Source organism: Mus musculus, chromosome X (genome assembly GCF_000001635.26).
Source record: "Mus musculus strain C57BL/6J chromosome X, GRCm38.p6 C57BL/6J".
In the NCBI taxonomy this organism is placed as follows: domain Eukaryota; kingdom Metazoa; phylum Chordata; class Mammalia; order Rodentia; family Muridae; genus Mus; species Mus musculus.
Window position 1 is genome coordinate 56624742 of NC_000086.7, and position 27023 is coordinate 56651764.

The 27023-nt window shown below is 39.6% G+C and overlaps 1 protein-coding gene across 3 annotated transcripts in view; it reads left to right on the forward strand.

The window, feature by feature from the left end:
• Window positions 1–27023, forward strand: part of Slc9a6 (solute carrier family 9 (sodium/hydrogen exchanger), member 6) — a 54675-nt gene that overhangs the window by 15186 nt on the left and 12466 nt on the right. For all 3 annotated transcript variants that reach the window (XM_006527980.3, NM_001358861.1, NM_172780.4), the window contains 8 exons: window positions 3653–3758; window positions 8709–8850; window positions 10045–10150; window positions 10437–10525; window positions 13534–13647; window positions 18627–18738; window positions 21059–21212; window positions 26887–26917. In XM_006527980.3, coding sequence (XP_006528043.1) covers window positions 3653–3758; window positions 8709–8850; window positions 10045–10150; window positions 10437–10525; window positions 13534–13647; window positions 18627–18738; window positions 21059–21212; window positions 26887–26917 — 854 coding nt within the window. The remainder of the gene's footprint in view (window positions 1–3652; window positions 3759–8708; window positions 8851–10044; window positions 10151–10436; window positions 10526–13533; window positions 13648–18626; window positions 18739–21058; window positions 21213–26886; window positions 26918–27023) is intronic.

The following is a 27023-nucleotide window of genomic DNA, read 5'->3' on the forward strand; positions in this document are numbered from 1 at the left end:
ATTTAGCAGTCTTCAGTATACTAAAGAATTACTTTCTATAAAATTGGCCTTATGATTATGAAACCCTTTTATTGACAAAGCTTGCTTCTTTGTTCTTTCAGGGTAAAATCTCTAAGAGTTTGTATGAGTGAATGAATTGGCTTGCTAGATAAAATTTAAAATTTTGAATGTGTATTGATAAACTAAAAGCTATATTTAAATGAGGAATTTGTAGAAAATTTAGAATGAAATGTTCAGAGTAGACATCCAGAATGTATGTAGATTCAGTAAGCTCAACACTAAAGGAATAAGTAATCCAGTCTTTATGTTCTTTGATGGAGTGATTAGATACTCCTCAAAAATGTACAAATGGCCAAAAAAAGTTTTTAAAGTGTTAAACACTTTTAGTGATTGGAGAAATGAAAATCCTAACTGCACCGAGATTCCATCTCGCCTGGGTCAAGAATGTCTGTCTGTTATCAAGGAAACCAATAGAAACGTATGCTGGTGAGGCTGTGGGGGAGGCATGGACAAACTTTTGCTGGATGCAGTAGCTTATGTCTGCAATTCTAGCATTTGAGAAGCTGAAGCAGGTGAATTACTGTGAGTATAAGGATAGTGTGGGCTACAGAATGAGATACTACCTCAAGAAAAAAGAATCTTGTACACTGTGAATTAGTTCAGCCACCATGGAAATCAGTATAGGGGCTCCTAAAAAACTCTCTAAAACTAGAACTACTGTATTACCCAGATATATCACTCTTTAGGCATAAGGAATATAAATCAGCATAGCAAAAATACCTGTACTCCGATGTTCATCATAGTACTGTTCATAGTAGCATACTGTAGAATTACCATGGGTAGTCATCTACAAAGGAAATAATAAAGAAAGCATTATATATATATATATATATATATATATATATATATATATACATACATATATACATATATATACATACATACATACATACATATACACACACATACACACACACATTGATGCATACATATATACCATGGAGTTTTGTTATTCATAAAGAATGGAGTTATGTCATTTCCAGAAGTATGGGTATAACTGGAAATCACATTAACTGAAGTAAGCCAAACTAGAATGACAAATTGCACATATTTCCTTTTGCATGCAAAGCCAAAAATAACAAAAGAAATCAAAACATGGAAGTAGACAGGTAACTATTTGGCAAGAGAGAGGGCACCAGCTGATTAGGGAGATCAGGAATGGTAGTAGGCTGAATAGGGTCAATGTTCATTGTATAGATGGATGAAAACATCATAGTGAAACCTATTAGCTTATGACGTTAACATGTGGTCATAAAAGTAGCTGAGAAGAAAGCCAGCATAGGAACCAACTTAAGGGCTTTTTAAGGGTTTTACTTGTTTGGTGTTGGGAGCTTTGCTTGTGGTAGGCAAGTGCTGTGCCACTGGCCTCTGTCTCTATCCCCTAAAGACGGAGAACCTGAGGAGTCAAAGCCTTCTTTTATTAGTAGTTAGGATTTGGTAGAGGTCTGTACTAGTTCACCCTTTGCCCTTGTAAGTTAATCATCCTCTTTAATTGTCATAGGGCACAATTGAAGTCGGTGTCCTCAGGTTATCTTTGAATTCCTTCCTTAACTTTGATAACCCAGGGAATGATAGAGAGGAGAAAGAATGTGTTCCATATGCTATGAGAGATAATTCTAAAAGATTACTCAGAGCTAGCTAGGCACAATGGTACAGGCCTATAATCTCAGTGTTTGAAAGTGGAGTCAGGTATTTAGAGAGCTTGTGGCCAGCCTGTGCTATCTAGTGGGACTGCTTCGAAATGAATAATTTAAAAGACAAAAAGAGTTTCCAGAGCTCCGTTTCAGACATTTGCATAGTGTAATTTTTATTTCTTGTACTACTGAGGATATATAGAATGTAGGGAATCACACACTCTAGGCAAGCCCTTCATGCTTGAGTCCTTTTGATGCTAATTAATGAATTAATTAATGTGGCATTGGGTATATTCATGGTGCACGTGTTCCTGTGGGTATATGTATATGCGTGTGCGTGTGTTTGTGTTTGTTCTTCCACCCTTTCTCCCTTCATTTTGGTGAGGCTGGAGCTTACCAGTGTCCAGAGTGGATGGCCAGTGAGCTGCAGGCTTTCCCTGTCTCTTGCTCCCTCCCACTGAGCTAGCAGGCATACCTCTCTGTGCCTTCTCCAGTGGGTGCTGCAGATTTAAACTGCGGTCTTCACGCTTGCACGACACGCGCTTTATGAGCTTAGCCAGCGCCCCACTCCCATCTGTTTGAGTTTTGATAAAGGTCCTTGCTAAGACCCCAAGGTTGGCATTCATCTCACTTTGTATCTATTCCTATTAATTTGCATTATCTTTCTAGAAGTTTGAACCATGGGTTCTCTATTCAAAATATGACAGTATTTTTCACTCTCCCCTTTACTTTCTCTTGGTAAACTTTAACAAATCGTTCTCTTGGGGATGGAGAGATGGCTCAGCTGTTAAGAGCACTAGCTGCTTTTTCAGAGAGCCAGGCTCAGTCCCCAGCACTCACATGGTGGCTCACAACTGTCCATTTCCAAAGGATCCTACACCCTCTTCTGCCTTCCAACTGTACCAGGCATTCACATGGTACACAGACATACATACATGCAAACAAAACACTCACACACATAAGATAAAAGCTCCCCTAAATATTTCTTCTTCAGAATATTTAGAAAGTTTTTCTTTATTTTATATATGGGTGTTTTGCCTGCATGTATGTCTGTGTACCACATGTATGCCTGGGTGTCTGAGGAGGCCGAAAGAGGGTGCTGGGTCCCCCTGGAACTAGAGTTAGAGTCTGCTTTGAGTCTCCATGAAGGTACTCAGAACTGAATCCTGGTTCCCTGGAAGAACAGCCAGGGCAGTTAGCACTGAGCTCTTGCTCTGCCCCCCCCCCAGGTTTATGTATGTATATGTAGACATAGAACATATCTGCGTTTTGATATAAGTGTACTCCATTGTTTTGAACAATGTGTTACCCAGCAAAGAAAGCTACAATCTAGCTTATCAGTCTTATCTGAATTTCTAAGAATTCTAATATGATCTCTTCCCCAAAGGAAGGGTGTGTTGTGCTTTCTGTCCTCCTTACCCTAGAATGGCCTGCTAGTTGGCTTCTTGGTCAGTTAAATGCAGCAGCTGTTACTCTGGTCATAAACATTGTGCCAACCAAAAATTGAAGTTGTGTTTTCACTGCCTAAGGTCTTTACTGAACTTGGTATGCATCCAGTTTGCAAGTCAAATAGAAGTGGGTTGTAAGGCTTCAAGGAACAAGGGCTCCTTACAGAAAGGGACACTTTTCATGCTTTCTTCCTTATTAAAGATTAATTGCCAGTTAGACTACAAAAATGCTGAATATACTCTTTATAGAAAATAAATATACAAAACCAGACTTTTCAAATTGTAGGCCAACTCAGGCCTTCAAGGTTATTTTCAGTTTTTTTTTTTTTTTTTTTGAGAAAGGTGGTGTAACATGTAGCCAATTAGGAGCACATACTGTCAGAAAAACTAAAGCTTTAATTCAGTAGGCTATTAGAAAGGAAGAAATGATTAAATAACATCCAACAGCTGTGGAGGGATATGTGCTGTGTTTGTGGTGTTTAAGTATTCCTCTGATTCTTTCTCTCTTAGTGACTGTTCTTGCCATCTTCCATGAGCTTCAAGTTGACGTTGAACTCTACGCTCTTCTCTTCGGGGAAAGTGTCCTCAATGACGCGGTTGCCATAGTGCTGTCCTCGTGAGTGTGCACTTCATTCTATACTGAATGCTCCATGCGCAAAGCCAGCTGCTGAGTACAGCACATTATGGATAGAAATATTCCAAACAATGAGTCTTTCTGCCCTGCTCTGAGAGGAATATATATTTTATGGATAAATTGGAAAATGAAAGAAAAATTATATTCCTGTCATATAAAAATAGTTCCTATAAAGATAACAGGACAGTTCCTTCTACTGTTTTTCTGTTTGTGATGTATTTATATAAGAGTCATTTTACTGTCTTTAATTTTATTATCTGTTTTAACATTATAACATGAATACATTTTTACTTAGGCTTAAGTTTTGAATTCAAAACTACACAAAAAGGTTTGTATAGAAATTCTGTTCTTATTTTACTCCTTGATTCCTAGCTCCTTAGAGCTGTTTAGTAAAAAAGTTTCTTTTATAGCTTTGTATTTCTTAAAATCCAATCACAGACATGAATATATTTTATTTGCCTCTCATTTCTGTTTTTGTTTTTAATTTTTGGCAGTTTTTGAGAGTGAACCTATTACAGCCTTGTGCATGCTAAGCAAGTACCCCACCACTGAGCTACATCCCCAGCCACTCAATTCTTAGTTGGAAAGCACTTTACTGTATTGTATATGAGATCATGGGTATAGTCTGGCTATGTTTTCATGTCAAAGGCAGGTCTTAGGTTTTGCAGCTTTGCAGGATTCTCTGTGAACCCTACTTTAGTTCTTTGCTCTCTCAGTCTCTTGCTGCTGGCTACTTAAAGAACTTTCAGTCCTTTGCTATCTCAAAGGAAGTTGCAGTATTTGACCTAGAGCTGTCTTCAGTTTGCACAGGCATGGGTATATGGTAGAATACATTCTCAGGAGTCACTGAGATTTGTGGTTGGTTTAAAGGATAAGTGCAAATTTAAGTTTTATTTATTATTGGCAAATCGCTAGTCAAAGGATTGTATCACTTTATACTTGAAACCCCACACTACGGGAGTAACTCTTTCTTTCGAGCTCCCCAGTAGATTACATGCCCAGCTTTTTTTGAGAAAATATATTATAGTTTAATTCATGTTTCTCTTATTTACCATAATCATCTGAGAAACACCTTTATCTTAGATGTGTTGAATATACTTTTAGTGAGGATAATTGTTGAATGAGTAATGCATTTTATCTAATAATAGAAATTGTTGTACATGTTAATACAAGGCGTTTGCAGGCAGAAGAGCTTCTGCACCCCCGGGGAACTCACTTTTCACTAAGGACACATGCAGTCATGTGGGCCGCCACCTTCATCTTATACTAGAACTTGTCATGAGCAGGAAGAGAAAGCCCTTCACATTTTCTCATTATTTAATTTCTCTCCTTAACTTCTACTTTGTTAGCTATAAAAGAGTCGTAAGTCACAGACTCTGCTTTGCACAGCCTGACTGCCACTGTTACCTTACTATACAGTGAGAAATTACCCTTTCAGAGAAATGACACTAACCCCTTCCATGAGGTGGATGGCACTGTTTTAAAGGTCAAATCCTTTTCTGTGAATGCTCTATGTATAAGTGTTGCTGCCTTCCCTGCTGTGTCTATTGCCAGAATATTTTATAAGTTATATAAACCTAAATTAAGAAACAAAACCTGGGGCTGGAGAGATGGCTCGGCAGTTAAGAGCACTGACTGCTTTTGCAGAGGTCCTGAGTTCAATTCCCAGCAACCACTGGTGGCTCACAACCACCTGTAATGGGATCTGATGAACTCTTCTGCTGTGTCTAAAGACAGCTATAGTGTGTTCATATTCATAAAAATATTTTTTAAATCTTAAAACAAAGAAACAAAACCTAATGGCTATAACTAATGTTGATGTTGATGCTAAATGTACCTTCCATGAAGATAGGTACAAAATAGAAGTTCTATATTATGTGAAAGGAAGAGTAGATGGATAGTGTAATTGTAATTTAGGCATTTCAGAAACATGAAATGATAAATACCATTGAAACTTCTAATATATACATATATGAGAGACCCATCCCCTTCAGTCCTAAATGGAGAGAGTAAGGCATAAAGAAAGTTATTAACATCAATTTGGTATCCTAGACAGTTATTGTACTATTTAATCATCCAACTGATAAGGAGTCCTTTCTTGTTGCTCTAATGGGTTATGAGTCAAAAGAAAAAACAAACTTTGTTCTATTCTGGTCCTACCTTAAACCGTTGTTCACTGTGCCTTACATTTTCCATCAATAAAATAACCCATTGCCTGTAACTTTAGCATATGAGTAGTGTTAAGAAAAACAAATACATTGAAATTATTTGAGCTTTAGTGATGAAGAAATGTGTTTAAAAGAAACGGCTTTGTTTCATGGAAGTTCTCACAAAGGACCACATTTCTATTGCAGCCTTTCTCAAATTGGGTTTTGAATCATTTCTTTCTGAACTCTCTAAGGATGAGGCATGTCTGGTCCCCTTTTGAATAGGAATTAGGTTAATTCATGCCATCTCTACTGCAGCGTTCACAGAAAAGCACTGTATCTAGAGGGTATCATTGTAACAGGGGAGCTTTTGGTTATGGCTGTGTCTTGATGGAGCTAACAAGTGAGCTCCTGCCCCAAAATGGGAGGGAAAGCAGTTGTGTTGCTTGTCCATGGGGAGTTACTAGATGGAGGTACTGAGCAGACCATTGACAGTCATCTTGTATTCACATTTGATGTGTTTCAAAGGGTGTTAAGTTTACTCTGCTTGAATTGCATTCCCTTAGTTTATAATTAGTTCATAATTGCTGTTTATATTCTGTAAGGCAATTTTGTATCACAGGTAGGGATCGAATGTCTTTATGAGAGAATTAAAGAGATTAAGGCAACTGTTTAGACTGCATAGAATGTATTTTGGACCTTGTTTCTGTTTACTGGGAGCCAGTTCTCTCCATCTACCACATGGATTCCAGGGATCCAGGTCATCAGGCTTGGCAGCAGTGTCTTTATCCACTGAGCTGTCTCCTGGACTCCAAGGATATGTTTCTAAAGTGGAATTTCTAGGCCAGTGGCTATAACTTTTTAAAAACAGAGAGATATTGTCTTAATTCTTTCCAGAATCAGAGGCTGTTTTGGAAGCCGCTGATTGACACATGAAAATACAGGTAGATTCAGCAATACTCTGTTTCTGTGAATGGAACAGAAGGGAATAGTCCAAAGTATATGAAAGTCACAAAGGGATTCTTCTCTAACTATAGAAGCAAATATTTGGAACAGTATTTGGTTTTGTTTTTATTTTTGTGGTATAAGAATCAAAACACAGCATCCTTTTCATGTCTTTTTGTATTCTAGGCAAGTGCTGTGTTACTGAATTTTATCCCTAAAAGCAACTTTTAAATTATAGTAATGGGCAAATGGTTAAATAAATTATGCTGCTAATACTGTTTTAAATTATTAAATATATTGTTTTTGTAATTCTTGTTACATTGTTCATTGAAGAAGCACAGTTATAAACCAGAGGCTAGGTATATAGCAGAGTTGTTAGGCTGCTTGCTTAGCTTGCAAGAAGCTCAGGGTTCAATCCCTAGTTCTGCAGTAAAACCAGGTATGGTGGTACACACCTGTATTCCTAGCACTTGGCTGGTAGAGAGGCAGAAAGATCAGGAGTTCAAGGTCATCCTCGGCTACATAGTGAGTTCAAAACCAGCCTGGCCTACTTATGGAACCATGCCTCATAAAGAATTCAAAGCAACATGCATGTAACAAAATGAGAAGATACATACAGAAGGATAAGACACATAGAGCAGTAGATGGTGGGGTGATTTTTTTCCCTTGAGCCATATGTTATATTGGTATTAGAATTTTTTGAAAAGTGTTCATGTAAATATTTATGCCTTAAGATGAAATGTTTCCTGATATGGAAAAAATGAGTTTAGATTGCAAGCCAGAGGCCAGCATTTGCCTAAAACAGAAGACACAAGCCCATTATCACGTTTTCATGTGTTCTTCATTTTGTGATTAAAGAGTCAAATTTAATTAATTTTGATTAATGTGAAACTGGAACCTAGACTAATCCAAAGAGAGCAATCTCAGAAGGTAAAGAATCCATGTTTTGTTTGATTCAATATTTTATAAATATTATCAAAGAGGATGAAGGTTGCTGTAGAGAAGAAGTATGTCTTACTCCTGGCAAGGTATGTTTTAACATTACAGAGCATAGTCATATCACACTTACAGTGGTGGGACTTATGCTGTTAAAGGCCATTTCATGTTTGTCAAAGCATAGTTCCAAAGTGATCTGGTTACTTTCAGCATTGAAACACAAAAATATGTAAAGATTTCAATTCAGATTGAGTGTCAGAAATTTCTTAATGTTGTTACTAGAAATTGATGTTGTGCTTTAATAAAATAGATACTAGTTAGGACATCATACTGTGTGGTCTTAAATGAACAGATAAACATATAACAAGTGGTTTTCATATCTCCCACGCTAATTTAATCTGTGAACTCATTATTTCTTAGGAATGTGTGTTCCTTCCTTTCCTTTGAGTGGCTTGAATCTGTACTTGTCATGAAACTGGTGCGTTAATTAACTGAAGTGAGAACTGATTCAGTAACAGTAAGCACTGTCAGCAGAGACCTGCTGGCAAGAGTAGTTCTCTTGCTCATTGCTGCTTCCTGAGATGACTGCTATAAAAGAAGCTTTTTAAGACCAGGTCTGGACTTTGAGTTCAAGACAGAGAGTGTCCCTTTGAATTGTCTGGCTTGCTTTGGTACCGAGTGACTCTTTCTGAAGTGTAGGCTGTAGGGTCCCACCTGGGTATGCTCAAAATACTCCAGAGTGGATCCTAATTCCTTGGAAGGCCTTTTCAGCCCCATTTGTCTAAATGGGTAAATAGTGATAGGCATTTAGTGATTCTGTCATTTTGAAAGTTGGAAAGATCCTTCATTTTCCCATAAGAGGAACCAAATACAATGTGGTTGAGAATAACCTGTCCTTTTGTAGCTCAATAGTGGCATACCAGCCAGCGGGAGACAACAGCCACACCTTTGACGTTACAGCCATGTTCAAATCTATTGGAATCTTCCTTGGGATCTTCAGTGGATCTTTTGCAATGGGTGCTGCAACAGGCGTGGTAACAGCTTTAATATCCTTTTGTTGCATTTATTTTTTTCTTATTAACCTACCAACGTTGTTTAATGAGGCATGGTTTTTCCTATTCCCATGACTAGAATTGTTTTTATAGTTATTAACCTTTTAACCAAGAAATTCTTCTGAAAAATGAAGCAAAAGTCTTTGTTAATAAGTCACCTAATGAATTTTATTGTTTTGCATGGGCTCAGTGACTTAAAACATGTATTTCAGGCTGGTCTTGATTTTGCTATGGAGCTAAGGATGCCTGGGAAGTTTTGATCCTCAGAAGCAGAGAACATTGAATGCCCTAGGGCTGGAGGTCCAGGTGGTTATAAGCCACCCTTAAAACTCAGCTAAGGTCCTTTGGAAGAACAGCAAGTACCCATAACCACTGAGCCATCTCTCCAGCTTCATCCAACTAGAAATCTTTTAAGACACTTTCATGCAAAACAGATGTGTGCTTATTTCTGAATCCTCTTGGTTTGCTACCCTCTGGCTTTATGCTGGAAGATACTACATTTTTAATAGGTGAACTTTTTACTAGGTGAACTGAGCCATAAAGGGCAGTAAAAGGGTTTTGGTGGGAACTGGCTCAGGCTGTATCTCTTCTCTGGTACAAGAGCCCCAGGGCTAGGTGTTTATTATTTATTACAGTGCTCGTTCATGAATCGGCTCTAGATCTAGTCTTAGATTTATTACACCTTGGCACTGTTACCTATGTATGCTTTTTTTAGATTAGTATAAGGGAGTGGAGTGCCTCAATTTCTTCATCATGGAATGGATACTTTGTGGTGCAGATAAGCTAGAAGATCTAATTACTGTGAAGTTCCATGGTTTTTATGAATGCAAATTATTGTAATAATGGAAAGGGTCTTGCTTTGGGACACAAGTTAATAGAGTATTGTTACAGTGTACCTCAGCCTGATGCTCCTGTCTCTGTCGTTTATTATTTATATTCTGGCAAGGCATGTCATACCCATAAATCAATGGGAACACCTAATTTTTGAGATTTTTCTCCTGATAGGAGGAAACTCCATAAGATTTTGTTCCAAGAATTTATCACTGGAGCCTCTTTATTGTGTCTTTTACGTTAAGGAGGCCGAAGAGCCCTTCCATAACTTTCATGACTCTCTTGGGTTGACTTTTATTTTTCTAGTCACTGTTGTGTATTATTATGCGATCTTGTTAGCAAGCTTAACAGTCTTACGTGACAAAGTTCACAAAGCTGAGAGAGTTCCAGCTGTTGGAGACAGGCCTTTTCTTCTTGATGTCCTGGAGCACCTTTCTTCTGGCTGAAGCATGGGGTTTCACAGGTGGGTGACTTACTTTGCATTTTAAGTCCCTGTGAGGAATCACTTAGAGAGGCACTTTTCCAAGTGGACCAACTTCTTTAGAGTTTGAACATACTTGTTATGGTTGGGAGTCAGATTAGAGGTTCAAATGTAAAAAAGACTTTCAATGGAAACAATTGGTTCCTCCCAACAAAATAAGTCTAAGTAAATGAGAATGTCTACACTAAAAATGGAATATCCTTCTGTAAAATAAGATGCTTAGGATCCAGTTTCCCTTTCTGTGAATTGGACTTTGCTGTCTTTGCAGGTGTGGTTGCAGTATTGTTTTGTGGCATCACACAAGCACATTACACGTACAATAATTTGTCTACAGAGTCTCAGCATAGAACAAAGCAGGTAAGAAAAACTTTATAATCAGCAAATGAAATTTTCCTCCTCTTAGCAAAATGAAAGGGTTTTTTTTTCAACTTAAATATCTGTGATCATTTCAACATGATGTCTTCTCTTCTTTGACTCTGGAAATGACTGGGACTGACAAGGGGCAGGTAGCAGCTTCTAGCGTAGCAGTTAGCAGAGAAGCCAGGTGCTGTTACTATTGGGCTTCTAAACTAGCCAGTTGGCTCCCTCTTCTCTTTGTGTCTCCCTAACCCAGTAGCTGCTAAGAGCACCGATTTGAGGGCCCACTCTGACTTGATCGGAGTTTTTCCTGTACAATATAGAAAAGGTTAATTTCTTACTGGGATCTACTAAACTACGCAGATACTAAGTGTCCTGAAGTCTGCCTCAGGACTGTCATTGACTGGGCACTGCATGAGCAGGCTACTTGAAAAGAATTCTGAAGGAATTAGGCACTAGACATATCATTTTCCAGTCTTAAGAGATAGAAAACAAATTCACAAACAAAATGTAACGTCTACAATAGGAACATGTGTATACATGAGGGCTGTGGTGAGAACCAGGAACTTCCCGTTTTGCAGAAGGCTAGAAGGTACGTTGAGTCTAGAAAGGCTCAATGCTAAAGCAAAATAGCTCTCTTTCTCTCTCTCTCCTTCTTCCCTCTCCCTCCCTCCCTTCCTCCTCCCTTTTCTACTTCCTCCTTCCCTCCTCTTCCCCCTCCTGCCCCTTGCTCTGTCCTGGAGCCACAAAGCTAGTATACTTTCCCTAACACTCCAGAGGAAGTTAGGCTCCCACTCTAGAGCATTTATATGGAGGTTACAAATCTCTTTTGCCAAATAATTTAGTACATTGAATGCACAGAAGAAAAATAGCTAGGTCTTGTTTTAGGTAGCAAGATAGGGCATAAAAAGAGCAAGCTAAGAGCTTCCAACCTTGTTGGTGATTTGAAACTAGCATAAAGAAAACACAGACATGTATATGCATGCACAAACAAACACACACATACACAGAGCGTACGACTGCTTTTGTGCTAAACTGCCTATAATAGGTTGTGGCATAGACCTTGTGCTTGTAAAACCTCAAATATTTATTCTCTGGCAGCCACTGGGTTTTGCCAGCCTCTTTGTTCAGAGTTATTGCTAAGACTCTAGATCCGCAAGAGCTCTGAACACTGATTCTTCTATTTCGTGGCTGTGTGATCAGGAAGAAGTTAAAGAATTTCTTCGTGTTTCAGCTTTGTCCTGACTCATAAGATTAAAATGTGATAGTATGCATGGAGCCTTTACTTAGTACTGTAATCAGGCCCACAGTAAAAGGGAAAGAAACCATACTTATTGCCATTAAACAAGCAAATAGGAATAAGAATATAGAAAATAAATACTTATTTTAATGTTCATTCTTATTTTTGGTAGTAAACCTACTGTGCTTTTTTGTTAAGTTCTGGGGATAGAACCCAGGGTCTCTTATTTGGTGGGCAAATACTCTACCACTGAGCTATATACCCAGACACTCCAACTCTCTATAAAAACATTTTGAAAAGAGTAAGGTAGGTGTGTGGTGTGTATCTATAATAGAAATACTTGGGAACTGGGGAGATGGCTCAGGGGTAAAAGTACTTGCTGTGCAAGTGTGCAGACCTGAGTTCAAATATCCAGAATGCATGTATATGTTAGATGCATGACATGAGTGTCTGTAATCCCAGTGCTCCTAAAAGAAGATGCGAAGTAGAGACAAGAAAATCCTCTGAAGCCTGGCAGTCAGCTAGCCTGCTTTCCACAGCATAACAAAACAAAAAACAAACAAAAAACCAGGGCTGGTGAGATGGCTCAGTGGGTAAGAGCACCCGACTGCTCTTCCGAAGGTCCGGAGTTCAAATCCCAGCAACCACATGGTGGCTCACAACCATCTGTAACAGGATCTGATGCCCTCTTCTGGAGTGTCTGAAGACAAGTACAGTGTACTTACATATAATAAATAAATAAATCTTAAAAAAAAAAAGAAAATAAAAAAACCAGAGATCCTGTCTCAGACAAGCCAAGGGTTAACACTCAAGATTGACTCTGACTTTCACTTGTGTGCAGTAACACATGTGCCTATATTCATATACACAACACATATAGACAAACACATGGACTTAGGAATTAGGAGCAGGACAATCTGGAGTTCAAGGCCACTGTAAGCTACATAGTAAGACTGTTCTAAGACTTTCCTACAAACAAACAAACAAACAAAAAACAAAAAACAAACTAAAGCATTAACTAACTTGTTCAAAGCCATAGAGCCAGCAAGTGGGGAAGGTGTGGTTTAAGCCTAGGCATTCAGACTCCTGGGTGCAGGTTCTTCTATCTCTTTCCTATTGTGGTGGGGCAGATGACTCCTGGGAAAGATCAAAGAAATGTAGAGTTTATGGAGGGCCTTCGCTTTATTAGACAGTTCCTGTACTGTTGCTATAGTAACCATTAAGTGAATAAATGGGCTCCAGCAGGCATCAGGAGGGTGCTGAGTACATACTATCCTAGAGAAACCCTGTTAAAGTTTCGGAGTGTTAGTGAGAAAGTAAAGGTGACAACACACCAGTGGTCATGCAGCATCTTCTGCCAGGGCAGAAGAAGTTGAACTGTGTTCTCTAGCTTATAAAGGTCATCATCTTGAAACTCATTTTAAGAGCAACTCGCTGGTTGGAGATGAGAAGTGGGCATGAAGGGCTTACCATTTAGGTTTCAAATCACATTTAAAGTGATGAAAGCTAGGCTGGGGCATTCAAAAAGCAACGCTGGGTTTGGAGGAGCAGGTAATTGATGAACGGAACTGTGAGAAGGGTGCTGATGAAGGAATGTGATACCATTACGTTTCTGGCTCTTTCTGCGGGTTTGGAAATGCCACCTCTACATGTGAGCCATATGCTTCCAGAAGTATATATGAGCTGTACATATATGAAATAAATGTCTGTTACTCAGGTTGTCACAGTGTGATGCTTACTTACTGGAGCCTTTTCTATTTCATTTCAGTTGTTTGAGCTTCTCAATTTTTTAGCGGAGAATTTCATCTTTTCCTACATGGGGCTGACGCTGTTCACCTTCCAGAATCACGTCTTTAACCCAACATTTGTCGTAGGAGCATTCGTATCCTTTATCATGTGTCTGTTTGGAGACCTTCCCGTGGTTTTAAGCATGTGGTTGATAAAATATTGCATTGCAGAAGGTTCTTTCCGAGAAATAAGTAAGGATGCCAATGTTCTTCCCAGTTCCATTCTTGTCTTTTTTTCCTGCTGTTTCCATTCGAAATTTATTCCACAAAAAAAATATTGGCAGAGTGAAATGATAGAAAAGTCTCCTACTACTTTGCCAACCTCAAAGGTAAAAATATTTGTCTTAAGCCAGCCATGCGCCATGTAAACTGTAATCCCCGTGAAGGCGGGAAGAACTGAACTGAGTCTCAGGCTGTCATCACCAACCCTGTCTCAAAGTCAAATTTGAACATGGAGCAGTGGAGCAACGTAGGGAAGCTGCTTCCCTCTGGGCAAGTTCTGACTTCCATCTCTAGCACAGCACAACGGAAGGAACCAACACTCTCCAGTTCCTAAAGGAGAGCAAGCTTGAGTTTGGGAAGAGTTAGAGTCTGTGCCACAGGGCAATGTGTCAGACGTGTTCCCACACTTTTCTCTGTTTCCTGTGAATGAGCATTTTTACCTTGAAAGCTAACTTGAGGGGCCAGCAAAGTAGCTCTGAGAGTAAAGATGATTGCTACCATGGCTGGCAGTCTTAATTTAATTCCTTGGGACCCGTGGGGGGAAGTTGAAAACTGTCTCCTCCACATTGGCTTCTGACCTCCATACTTACGTTGTGGCATGAGTAAATAAATATAATAAAGTAAATAAAAAGTTAAAACCAACTTGGAAGGAAGAATCTGAGAACATGAAAGACAACGTCATGACAAGATGGGTTCAGGTGGCCTCTGAAGTAGAAAGGAACTGGACTCTGATCATGGTGACTTCTCCAGTTGTTGAAGGAGGTATGGAGAGAAAGTGGAGTTCCAAGCTAATGGCTTCTATTTTCATCAAGTAGGAAGTGATATTACCTGCTGAGAATTGAATAGCAAGGTATACAAGTTATTTATTATGTAAGAGAGATGATCTAGAAACTTGCTCTTTACCTTACATGGTCTATGGGGGTTAAGAACCCTGGGCTATCTTAGCTGGGTGACTCCAACTCCACAGCCTCACAGGAGCCTGTAGTGACATGGTTTTCTGCTTTGCTGCTGAGGACTTACCTAGGCCTGGAGGAGCGGTGCCAACCTCAGCCACACGGCTGTCCACAGAAAGGATCATCTCTCTGCAGGACCTATCCATGGGAGAAGTTTTGGCTTGCATTTCCCAGAGTGAGTGAGTCAAAACAGTCCAAGAATGGAAGCCAGGGTGCCTTTTATAGAGTAATGTTGGAGGTGAATCTCATGATCACTTCTGCAGTATTCTGCTGGTCACACAGACCAACCATGGTACAGCATAAGTAGGGATTGCACAGGCTATAAGTCCTATATAACACAAGGTAGGGGCATTAGGGACCATCTTGAGGGCTGGCTCCAATAGTTAGGAGTTTGGGGAAAGGTAGAAAGAAAGTTTTTGAAATAGTCACGGAAAATTCATAGAGAGTTGACCAAAGAACTGCTGTATGGTTGGACAGCATTAAATGGTGGCCAGTTTAACTTTGAGGAATAGATACTTACAAAGATACCAATCTTCCATGTCCAGTGTCTTTGTCCAGGAAGACTTAGCAGTAAACACAGAAAACAAAGAAACATTGTGTCCCTTGAGGTTTGTGGTTTCTTTGAGAGAGTTCACTGGAAACACAAAAGAGCAAAGCAGATGTAGGTTTCAGGAAGAGTGTTTGTGTTTAACACGTGGAGAAGAAGTAGAGTGGAGGAAGAAGGGGGCTGAGCATCAGAGAGAGGCCAGCCAGGGAGCACAATAGTTAACCCTGAAATGTGTACCCAGACAATGAGTGCTTAACTAAGGGATTCTCAAAAGAATCCAGACAGTGTGTGAAATCTACATTAGAAAGGGAGCTTTTACTCAAATGCCAATCTTCAGTTTACAGAAAAACAACAAATCTCCTGTCAGTAAGAGGAGCCTTAGGCAGAAGACAAGTGTGAGTTCAGGAGCTTCAGAGCTATTTGAAAGTTTTTTATTTATTTTTTTTAATAATCCCAGTTGTTTATAGTGGTTAATCTACAAATAAGGTTAAATTGGTCACAAGGTTTCTGAGTCTGTTAGGATTTAAAATTGTCAATAAAGAAAGAATCTGTGAAAATGATTCTCCACAGGCCCAAGATGCCCTGTCTCTAGTAGCCTGGGTTATATGACAACAATTCCAATGAGCCCAGGTTTAAATGAGATAAAAGAGACAGAAGTTTATTTCATATGTAAAAGTCTAAGCTCTTGTGACCAGGAGAATTGTTAGGAACGCAGGCAGTCTTGGTGCTGTTTTCCTTAGGGAGTTGGCTGCGTTCTTGTGGTTCGTGGCATCTGACCCTTGTGCTTCCTAAATTACCTCTAAGGGCACTACCTAGAAGTGTACATACCACTTGTACATAACAACGTTGGCAACAGCTACCTACAAGGGAAGCTTAGAATCGTACTCTTTATCTGGGTGGCTGAGTTCTCCAGAATCTGAGCTAAAAGGGAGGAGGGTCTTGTACTTAGAAGACAGGACGGGGTACGGGCTAAAAAAAAGCTAGCAGCGCTGCCACCTGCCTCCCATGTGTTAACTGCTGCCAGTACCTTCTCTTTTTTCCTTAATGGAGTTGCTTTTGAGGAAAAATGTCATTTTACTCCATTTTATATTTACAAAAGGAATAATGAAGATAGTACAGAAAGCTGTCCTACACTTCACAGCCCATGCCCCCAGGCTGTGAAGAACATCACATTATTGATGTTCGATTCAGGTGTTTATTTATAGCATTGTTTATATATTATTTATATGAATAGTAGTTATTATTTCATATACCAGATTATTTACAACATTTTAAAGAGCTTTAGTGTTGTAGCATTAGCTATCAGGAGCTTGTTCGGTAGAACCCTGCTTCCATTTGATGCCTTGTCATCGTGGTCTGGGAATGTTTTTAACACTTCCTCACTTTCTGGAACTACAAAGTGCTTCTGTTCATCTCATGCACTTTCCACTGTAGCCCAAGAACTCTCCATTTCTCCAAGGATCTCTGGTTTCTTTAATTGGGAAAAATGGTATTGGAAAGCAAGATCTGGTCCTTGGGTGTGTTTAGGACACTGGGTATTCTTTCTTCCACACTGTGTTCATGGACAGAGGAAGGTACATAGTACATCATGTGCATACACACATGTCTCTAAGCATTTCTGTTTGTAACTGTCTGAATCTCCCATCATGAGTTTGTACTGCTATCTCCAACTGTAACCTATTGCTGTTAATCAGCCAACCATCTTTCCTTGTTGGTCTGTACATTTCTGTCCCGCCATAAAGAACTCGACTGCTGGTACTTCCATCCAATTATTTAGTTGTTTAGTTGCAGTATATGTCATATGCTGCTTAAAGGTAGGGATATATTTGAGAAAATGTGTTGTCAGGCAGTTTTGTCATTGTGTAAGTATCATATTTACATAAACCTCCATGATATAAATCAGTTATTGAAAGAAGCTTATTGATTCAGTTAGGTCACTTGATAAACATAAGATATACAGGGCTGTTGCTGGCGTAACAGCATTGTTTCACAGTAAAATATTTTTTACACATGTCACGAAGATACATGTGGATGTCAGAGGACAGCTTTCGAGACTCAGTTCTCTCCTTCCACTGTGTGGGTCCCAGGAAGTGACCTAAGGTTTTCAGGCTTAGCAGCAAACACCTCTATCTACTGAGCCATCTCCTTTGCCCAAACTTTTTGTTTGATAAGTAGAACAAATGCACTAAAATAATGACAGAAAGTATAATATAGTAAACATGTAAACCAATGTAACAGTCCCTTATTACCAGATTTTATGTGTTGCTCTTATATATGAGTGACAGGACAGTAAGTAGATCTGTTTGTGCCAGTATCAGCATAGACACATGAATGCCATTGTGATGTCATTAGGCAAAAAGAACCTTTAGCTCCATTATAATTAGATGGGACTACCATGATGTGAGCACTCTTTCTTTCCATAAATTCTTATGCGGTACATGGCTACATGAGAACGCTAGTATTGCTAATTACTATTTCCTTGGAAATCAACTCCATCAGTCCATATATCACTTTTCTCTCTTCTTGGTTTTTCATTTGCTATTTTTCAGATGGGGTCTCATGTAGCCTAGGCTAGCTTCAAACTTCCTCTTCAGCCAAGGCCAACTTTGCATTCCTTTCCTCCTGCTTCTACTTCTAATGCCCAGCTAATGAGTATATAATTCTTACATGCAGTTCCTTTGCCTTTGGCCTTAACAACGGCACTCTCCTTGAATACTTTTTACATCAGCACTGTTTAGACTATGATGCTTTGCTTTGAATATTACATTTCCCTTTCTACTCCTTTCAGGAAATGTAGGGTTGGCACTGCAAACCCTGCAGTAAAATTTACTGCTACAAAGCACAGGTTTCTGTAGAAAAAGACACCAAAACTGTTTCTTAGTGAAGACCCATCTGAACTGACATGAAAACTAAACTTTTTTGCAGGTTGGAAGTGTACATTTCGTGAGAGCCAGCTAGGCTCTGCAGGAATTGCAGCAGCATGGAGTGGCCGAGCTGCCCTTTTCTTGTATTATTAGAAAGGAAGAGGACAGTTAGCCAGCATTCCCCTTCATCCTCTCAACGCTGCAGTGGAAGTGAATGAGTTTGTGATGTTGTAATGGAGAAGGTCCACTTTTATACACTCCTTTGTTCACTACATGAATTTCCTGCATGCTTGACATGCACTATCAAGTTTGGTAGCAACTACCCATATGGTGATTATTTCAATTCAAGTGCCAGTTGGTCAGTCATACTGACAGTATTCCAGGTGCTGTGTAGATATGATAAACAGAGTGCTTGCTCACCATCTTGAATGTATAGATTAAATTTACATTGGTAAAGGAAATGATCCTTAACCTCTTGATGATTTTAGATTGCTATTTTCTTGGGAAGAGCTGCCAATATTTATCCCTTGTCTCTCTTACTTAATTTGGGTAGAAGAAGTAAGATTGGATCAAATTTTCAACACATGATGATGTTTGCTGGTAAGTTTCAATTTCCTGTTGTGTCTACCTTTCAGTCTACCATTTGGAAGAGTCAGAAACACTGAAACTGCATCCTCAAATAGAAAATTCTTCCTATCTTCTCCCGTTGCTTTCTGTAGGAACTTTTCAAATGCTGCTTCTTTGGTTACAAATTATGTCACACTAAGTAAAGAAGTTAAAGATGAATACATTTTGACAGAAAAACCTGTAAATGAATATTGATAGCAGTTCTAGCCATAATGGCTAAAACCCTGAAAAATAACTTACTTGTTTTTCTATTCAGTCCTGGGATTGAACCTAGTAACCTAACCCATGCATACCAAGCAAAAAAATCTACCATTAAGATATCTATATCGGGACTGGAGAGATGGCTCAGCGGGTAAGAGCACTGACTGCTCTTCCAGAGGTCCTGAGTTCAAACCCCAGCAACCACATGGTGGCTCACAACCATCTGTAATGAGATCTGATGCCCTCTTCTGGTGTGTCTGAAGACAGCTACAGTGTACTCATATAAATAAAGTAAATAAATCTTTTTTTAAAAAGATATCTATATCAATATCACCTATATTTATATTTCTCAGCCTCTCGCCTTTANAAAACATTTTGCTTTGTTGTGGTTGCTGCTGGTTTTTTTTCGAGACAAGGTTTTTCTAGGTAGCCCTGACTATCCTGAAGCTTTGTAGACCAGGCTGACCTCAAATTTCACAAAGATCTGCCTGCCTCTGCTTTTCAAGTGCTGGGATTAAAGGCACATGCCACCACTGCCCAGCAACATTTTGCTTTTTAACATGGGGTCTAAGTTGTTCAGACTTACACTATAGTTCAAACAAGCTTTGAATTTATTTGTGACTCTCCTGCCTCAGCTTCCCATGTAATTGGGATTTTAGAGATCTGTACCACCAGACCTGGCATTTGTCTGTATTTCAATGGGGAAATGGGGCAGGGAAGGACCTGATAAATCTGTGCTGTGGAAAAAGCACTAAATAATAAAAACAAACATTTACTCACATAGTGGCATGGATGAGTCTCAGAAGTGTTATGTTAAATGAAAGAAGCCAGCCTTAAAACTTCTATGTATGATTCCATTGATAACATTTTTTTTCATTTTTTATTAGGTATTTAGCTCATTTACATTTCCAATGCTATACCAAAAGTCCCCCATACCATCCCCCCCACTCCCCTACCCACCCACTCCCCCTTTTTGGCCCTGGCGTTCCCCTGTACTGGGGCATATAAAGTTTGCATGTCCAATGGGCCTCTCTTTCCAGTGATGGCCGACTAGGCCATCTTTTGATACATATGCAGCTAGAGACAAGAGCTCTGGAGTACTGGTTAGTTCATAATGTTGTTCCACCTATAGGGTTGCAGATCCCTTTAGCTCCTTGGGTTCTTTCTCTAGCTCCTCCATTGGGAGCCCTGTGATCCATCCATTAGCTGACTGTGAGCATCCACTTCTGTGTTTGCTAGGCCCTGGCATAGTCTCACAAGAGACAGCTACATCTGGGTCCTTTCGATAAAATCTTGCTAGTGTATGCAATGGTGTCAGCGTTTGGATGCTGATTATGGGGTGGATCCCTGGATATGGCAGTCTCTACATGGTCCATCCTTTCATCTCAGCTCCAAACTTTGTCTCTGTAACTCCTTCCATGGGTGTTTTGTTCCCACTTCTAAGGAGGGGCATAGTGTCCACACTTCAGTCTTCATTTTTCTTGAGTTTCATGTGTTTAGGAAATTGTATCTTATATCTTGGGTATCCTAGGTTTTGGGCTAATATCCACTTATCAGTGAGTACATATTGTGTGAGTTCCTTTGTGAATATTTTTTAAAAAGATCAAATAATAGTGATGGAGAGCAGGTTAGGGTGATGAAGAGGTTGGGCTAACAGGCAGCACAAAGTAGTTTGCACAGGAAGAGCAAAATGCTCATTCTTGATTGTGGCAGTGGTCACACCCTTCTATGCATCATCAAAACTGTAGAAACTGAATTCACTATACATAAATTACTAAATGGTAAAGAGTTTTTAGAGATCAAGGTATGTGTGGTAGCAGATCCATGTACTCCCAGCACTTGGGTCACTAATGCGTGAGGACTGTGAAATTGAGAACGGCCTGGGCCACATTAGTAAAACCCTGTCTGAAAAAAACCAACCAGTGAAAGTCAGTATTATATGCTAAATCTGCTGATCATTCTTTATGTATATCAGTATTTATTTCATATTTTCTATATGTTTCCAAGTATTGAGGTTATGTTTTATATCTCTAGAGCTTATATAGCCTGCACCAGTGATGAGTTATTGAAGATGCACTTGTATTCCCTGTAGGTCTTCGTGGTGCAATGGCATTTGCCTTGGCCATTCGAGATACTGCCACTTATGCACGACAAATGATGTTCAGCACCACACTTCTGATCGTGTTTTTTACTGTGTGGGTATTTGGTGGTGGCACCACTGCCATGCTGTCATGCCTGCATATAAGGTAAGTAGGAACAGGGGACCTCATCTCCATATTCCGTTCTGATTCAGTTTACTTTTATTTTTTGTCATGAGAAGATTTTAAGCTTTGGAAAAAAACTTCAAAAGTGCAAAACAAGATATAGAAAAAAATTAAACTGCAAGTAAAAGAAATGGAGAGCCTTGCTCCCACTCTGAAAGGGCAGCCCTCTGGACATTTTACACATCTTAGGAAATGGGCAACACTAACGTGCTCTTACTGGTTTTGAAATGTGGTAGTAGAAGAAAATTTATTATAGCATGTGCATTTGCACTGGTAAATATCTTCATATTATTTGAACAGCTGTATGTATCTTAGCTAATTTAATCAAATTTTTGTTGTGGTAGTGTTATATTGATTTTAGGCTTTGGCTATTTCCATTTGCATCTGAGGGTTTTTGCTATTGCTATTACTATTACTAAACAACTGAATGCTCTGAAGCCAGTGTGCCACCATGTTCCTGTTTAATTCTTCCTTTAGGATGCATTTCCTGAAGTGGAATTGATTGCTCCATAAGCTATGCATGTATTTAAGGTTTTTGGTCAGGTTACCAGGTCCAGTCCATTGGCAGTGTGTGAGTCCAGTTTACCCCAGATCTAATGGATACCAGACAATATTGTTCCTTTTCATCGTTCTGATCAGCACAGTTTCTAACCTAACAAACCAACCAAGGCCAAAATCCTGCAGTCATGATCTTCAGTGTGTCTTGCTTAATGTATTCAGTTTGAAAGCTCTCTTGTATCTCAAGAGTTCTGCCTTTGTTTCCATGGATACAGCAGCCAGGGTCTGAAGCCTTTGTGGATTGTAGTTCTGTGTTTGACTGAAACTTCATAGGTATTAAGAGCTACTGAGCTTCCAGTCTCATTTTGAAAAACAGTGTCTCACCTATTAGAGAATCTGTTATCTGTTTCTTTAACTTATGCCTTTTATCATTGCAAAGAGAAGCTAGCCGTCATTTACACAGAAAATGTTGTTAATGTCTTAATATTTCTTTAATATTCAAATACCTTGTGATTTTTGTGCTATTTCTGTGTGTAGTAGATAACATAGTGCAGCATGTATACTTTTATACATCCAGTAATGTTCTTATAACGCTACTTATTACTTGTAGAAGGACTTGACATTTATTAAACACCTACTATGTGCCAGGCATTCCATTCTATGTGTTTAATATGTTTATCTAATCATAGTAACTGTTTTACAATAGGCTTTAAAAAGTTGTAAGTTGTTCAATATCATGCTGATAATTGAATAGTACACAGAGAAACCTATGCTCTTAGTTCCTTCAGAGACCATGGTACATCAAGAAATGAGTGTGATACATGTTGAAAGGACTAACCTTCTTTTTTCTAAAGTTTGTAACTGAAGACACTTCCAGAAAGAGTGAATCAGATTGTGAAACAGCCTAGAAAAAGTGCTCAGTCAGTTGTGTTTCCCTCGCTGTCTTCTACGCAGAGCAAACAAGGCCTCCTGCTCTCTCATCCAACCCCATCCCTGTTCACACTGACTTTTGTCTACATCACTAGATTTCAGAGCTCTTTGGATGGTCCTTACCTGCCTGGCAGCAACATTGGAGGCTTACTTATACCCACTGCCGTTGTGTCTTGTCTTATGAGTATGACTAGGTTTCTTGTCTTATTGCAGTGCCTTGGCTTGTTTGTGAATAAGCTCTATGTTAATTTTAAATATGTCCTGATTAATAGAAGTACATCTCTTTCCTCCATCTAGCCCCTCCCATGTCCTTCCACCCTCAAGTAAACTGTATATTTTGAGAGTCCTCACTGGTGCTTCTGGGTTTTTTTGTTTTTTGTTTTTTTTAAGATTCATTTATTTATTTTATTTATTGCGTACACTGTTGCTGTCTTCAGACACACCAGAAGAGGGCATCAGATCCCATTACAGATAGTTGTGAGTCACCATGTGGTTGCTGGGAATTGAACTCAGGACCTCTGGAAGAGCAGTCAATGCTCTTAACTACTGAGCCATCTCTCCAGCGCCCTGATACTTCTTTGAATGCAGTAAAGACTAGCATGTCAAACAGTTGTGAGACATATAGTCTTAATTTTTACAGTTCAGTTCACATTATTGTTTTATTTTTTTCTAAATACATGTTGGCTTAAAATATTATCACATTTACTCAATAGTTATATCACAAATATTCAATTTTCTCTATTTTAACTGTTAGTAAATTCTTAGTAATCAGCATAAATAGTGAATGTCAGTATTTTGTGGCTTTTACTATTGCTATAATTATTATTAGTTACCTTTATATTGTCAGTTAAAGCCTAAATAGTTGGATTTTCCTTCCTAGCTCTATTTGGGAGTAAAGGTAAAGGCTATAGTTTAAGCATCTTTCCTGCCCCTACATTTTTCAGTTAAACTTTGAAGAAGTGCCTAATGAGTTGGGACTACCGAAGATTCATGTACATCCAAACTTAACCTTTGCATTCTTGATCTTTCCTTCTTCCTTGGTTTCTACATCTGCAGCATGACACCTATGTCCCAGAGTTGCGAGGATTTGGTGAGCTAGCATCAGCAAAGCTCTTTGCACAATATTTCAAGTAATATTTACTGAGCACTCGCTATTTGGTGGAGCCTCCAACCCACTGGTTTTTAGCAGATTATTTTGTATCCGCAGGGAACTATTTGACAACATATTGAAGTTTTTGGGGTTTTTTTGTTTTGTTTTGTTTTTTTCTTTTGATGGTCATAACTAGGAGAAAGGACTGCCATTACTATGTAGTAGGCAGAGGCCAGTATCCTATTAAACATCCTACAGGGCACTGAATAGGCTACTATCTAGACCTGCAATTAAAGAATTATCTGGTCCAAAATGCTGGTAGTGCTAAAATGAAATAACCTTATTCAAAAGGACGGTGGCAGTAAAAGATAGAGAAGTTCTTTGTTACAGTTAGTGGGTAAAGTGATAATACACTAGTTAATAAATGAGCATGACAGTTTTAGATGATACTACATGTGACAGAAATGAAGATGCTGGAACAGTGCCTGGGAATGGGGTATATATAATATGAAGAAGCCAGGCAAGGTCTCTCAGAGAGGTTATATTTGAACTCAGTCTGCCTGAGTGGCAAGACCCTGCCAGTTCAACAATGACCAGGAAGAGCAGTCCAAACAGAGGGAAAAATCAGTAGCAAAGACCTGAAGGCAGGAGCAGATTCGGCCTGTTTGACACAGAGAAAAGCTTGCATGATGAGAGTGATCAAATTGGTAAGTAGAAAAACATGTAGACCAGACCCAAAGGGATCAGGATTCTGAAAACTACCCATGAAGGACCAGTAGCAAAACCTTTTGACTTCCCTAGATCTTTGTTACAGCTCCCCAGATCTGGGTGATATGGGGCCACATAGTATGGTCGTGTACCAACAAGACCTTATTTACCACTGGGTGTGTGTGAGAGTTATGGTATCACTTCTGATGTAGGGTTTTGTAGGATATAGCAAAGACTTTGGGTTGGAAAATTCAGTGGGGATTTTGAAGATAATAAAGCAAGAGAAAGACATGGTCTAATTTCTAGTGTAAAAAGATCATGTCCCCCGTCTTAGAAGCATCAGATCCCCAGTGAGTTAATCAGCTTGCATCCTTTCACATGTGTGACAGTCACACTTGGCTCCCTATCATTTAGCTAGCACACATGCTTTGCATTTCTTTGTTGCTGAGCCTTTGCTTGGCCTGGGATTCTCTTTCATTCTCAAGAACTGACACTACTACCCTTCCCCCTCCCCGATTCTTTTTTCTTGGAGTTGCTGTGTAGCATTGGGTCTGTCCATCACAGCAATTAGCCCATTCATCCTTGTAATCCAATATTGCTAGAAGAGCTACCTACCACTTAGCGCTAGTGATGCATCAAGCACTTTAAACGTTTTCAGTACATTGTTCTCATTTAATCCTTGCAGGAACACTTTGTGCTGATACTAGATGCATTGTTCTTAGGACCACATAGAATGACTGAACTGACATAGCTAGCTGGAAATTATCCTGGAGAAGTCCCGACACTATCCTGCCTTAACGGCAAACTCTTTTGTGTCTGCTGTAGTTGGGTCTGTTTCTCCACTAGTCTGTGAGCCCCTTGAGAACAGGGACCATGTTTAATTCATGTCTATGCCCTGTGCCTAGCACAGTGCCTGGCAAATAATAAGTGTTCTGTAAATGTTTATTAATACTGGTTTTGGATAAAGTGCGATTTTAATGTTCTAAGTGTTCTATCATCTTGACCACTAGGTGTCACTTGAGATGCATAAATGTGGTTAGAGTCCAATGTGACTGGAAAGCTATTAAACAGTTTCTGGACATTTTTAACAAGTGAGCCTTTGTTTGAGCTTTGAATCTGGTCTCGGCCACCTGTTTTCAGATACTTGACCATGACTCCCTCACCTTCCAGATGTGGTGTTGTAGCATCTTCCTCTTTTGAGTGTTGTCTTTGCAGATGTTGCAGATGTTGCTTCTTGTACTTGTGTGTTGCCTGTGCTGTCTGTAGTTGGTAACCGAATCAATACACATTTGAGCACCTACTGTGTGTCAGGTACTATGCTAGACTCTGGGGATACAGAGATGAATTGACACATGGCCTTTACCCTCAAGAAGCTCACAGTCTTTTTGGGGAGACGGACAGGTAAATAATTATACTGTACTGTGATGTATTTTGTAATAAAGAACTGAGAAAGGGCTGCAGAAGCATAAAGGGAGGTGATTCTGTGTAGACATGGCATAGAGCAGTTACTTTGGCACTTGACAAGGGAGTAGAAAGGTGAGAGGACACACATTGCCACCTAAGGGAATGAGTGGCATGAGCCAGAACAGTATTGACTCTTGAAGTTGCCAAAGGTATGGGGAAAGGAGTGTGTTATAGAATGACTGTCAGTGGGGGGGTGGGGCAAGGTAGGCTGGAGTAAGGGGTGGCTACTAGTGTGTCGAGAAGTTTGAGTCCTCCAAAGGACTTTCGACTTAAAAGGTTTAAGGATTGTGAGCTGTTCTCAGAAGCTTCTGTGAAACAGTGACCTGAAGAGTTCCATGCCTGGCAGCTGGAAAGGCTTACTCAACAGAACCCATGAGTCAGAACGGAGGCTGGAACAGCAGGGACAGATGACGAGGAGAGACCTGACAGGCAGGGGAGGGGAAAGAACAGAGCTGGCAGGTCTTAAACTAGAGAAGAGACTCAGAGCTACCTAATGAACTTGTTCCCTGGAATGTCCAAAGAAGGAATTTGATGTAGGTACACGTGTTCTGAGGAACCAAGACTAAATGCCCATCCAGTCAGGGGACCCTGCAGTCCCCCTGGAACCGAACCCTCTTCTGTCATCCTAACAATGTCACCATGAGAGCAGTATGCCAGCTTTGTTTGCGAAACTTTCTAATCATTCTTACTGAGCAACTGGGGCAGTGTTCCTCTCCCCCACTGCTTTCAGGAGAAGTGCTATTGTACTGGAACTGGTAAGTGAGGTTCTAGGACTAGAATACCTGCCCTGCTTGCCTTAGACCCAAAGCTCTTGCTAAAGAAAGCGGCAGGCGCCAGAGAAGAGAGAGAACAGTGACCATTCTGGAGCTTCTGTGTTGAGAAAAGTATTTGCCCGACACTGTATATATGTGGGGAGACCTTCCATTGGATCAAAAATCTCATTTGCTCTTTGTGTTTTTCCTTTAGGGTTGGTGTTGATTCAGACCAAGAACATTTGGTAAATATGCACTTGTGTTGTCCCTGGCATTTCTGTCCAATGTTCAGTCTTTTGGAAAGAAAACTGTCTCTCTTAGACTTCATGCCTCTTTTTTGATACTCTTTTG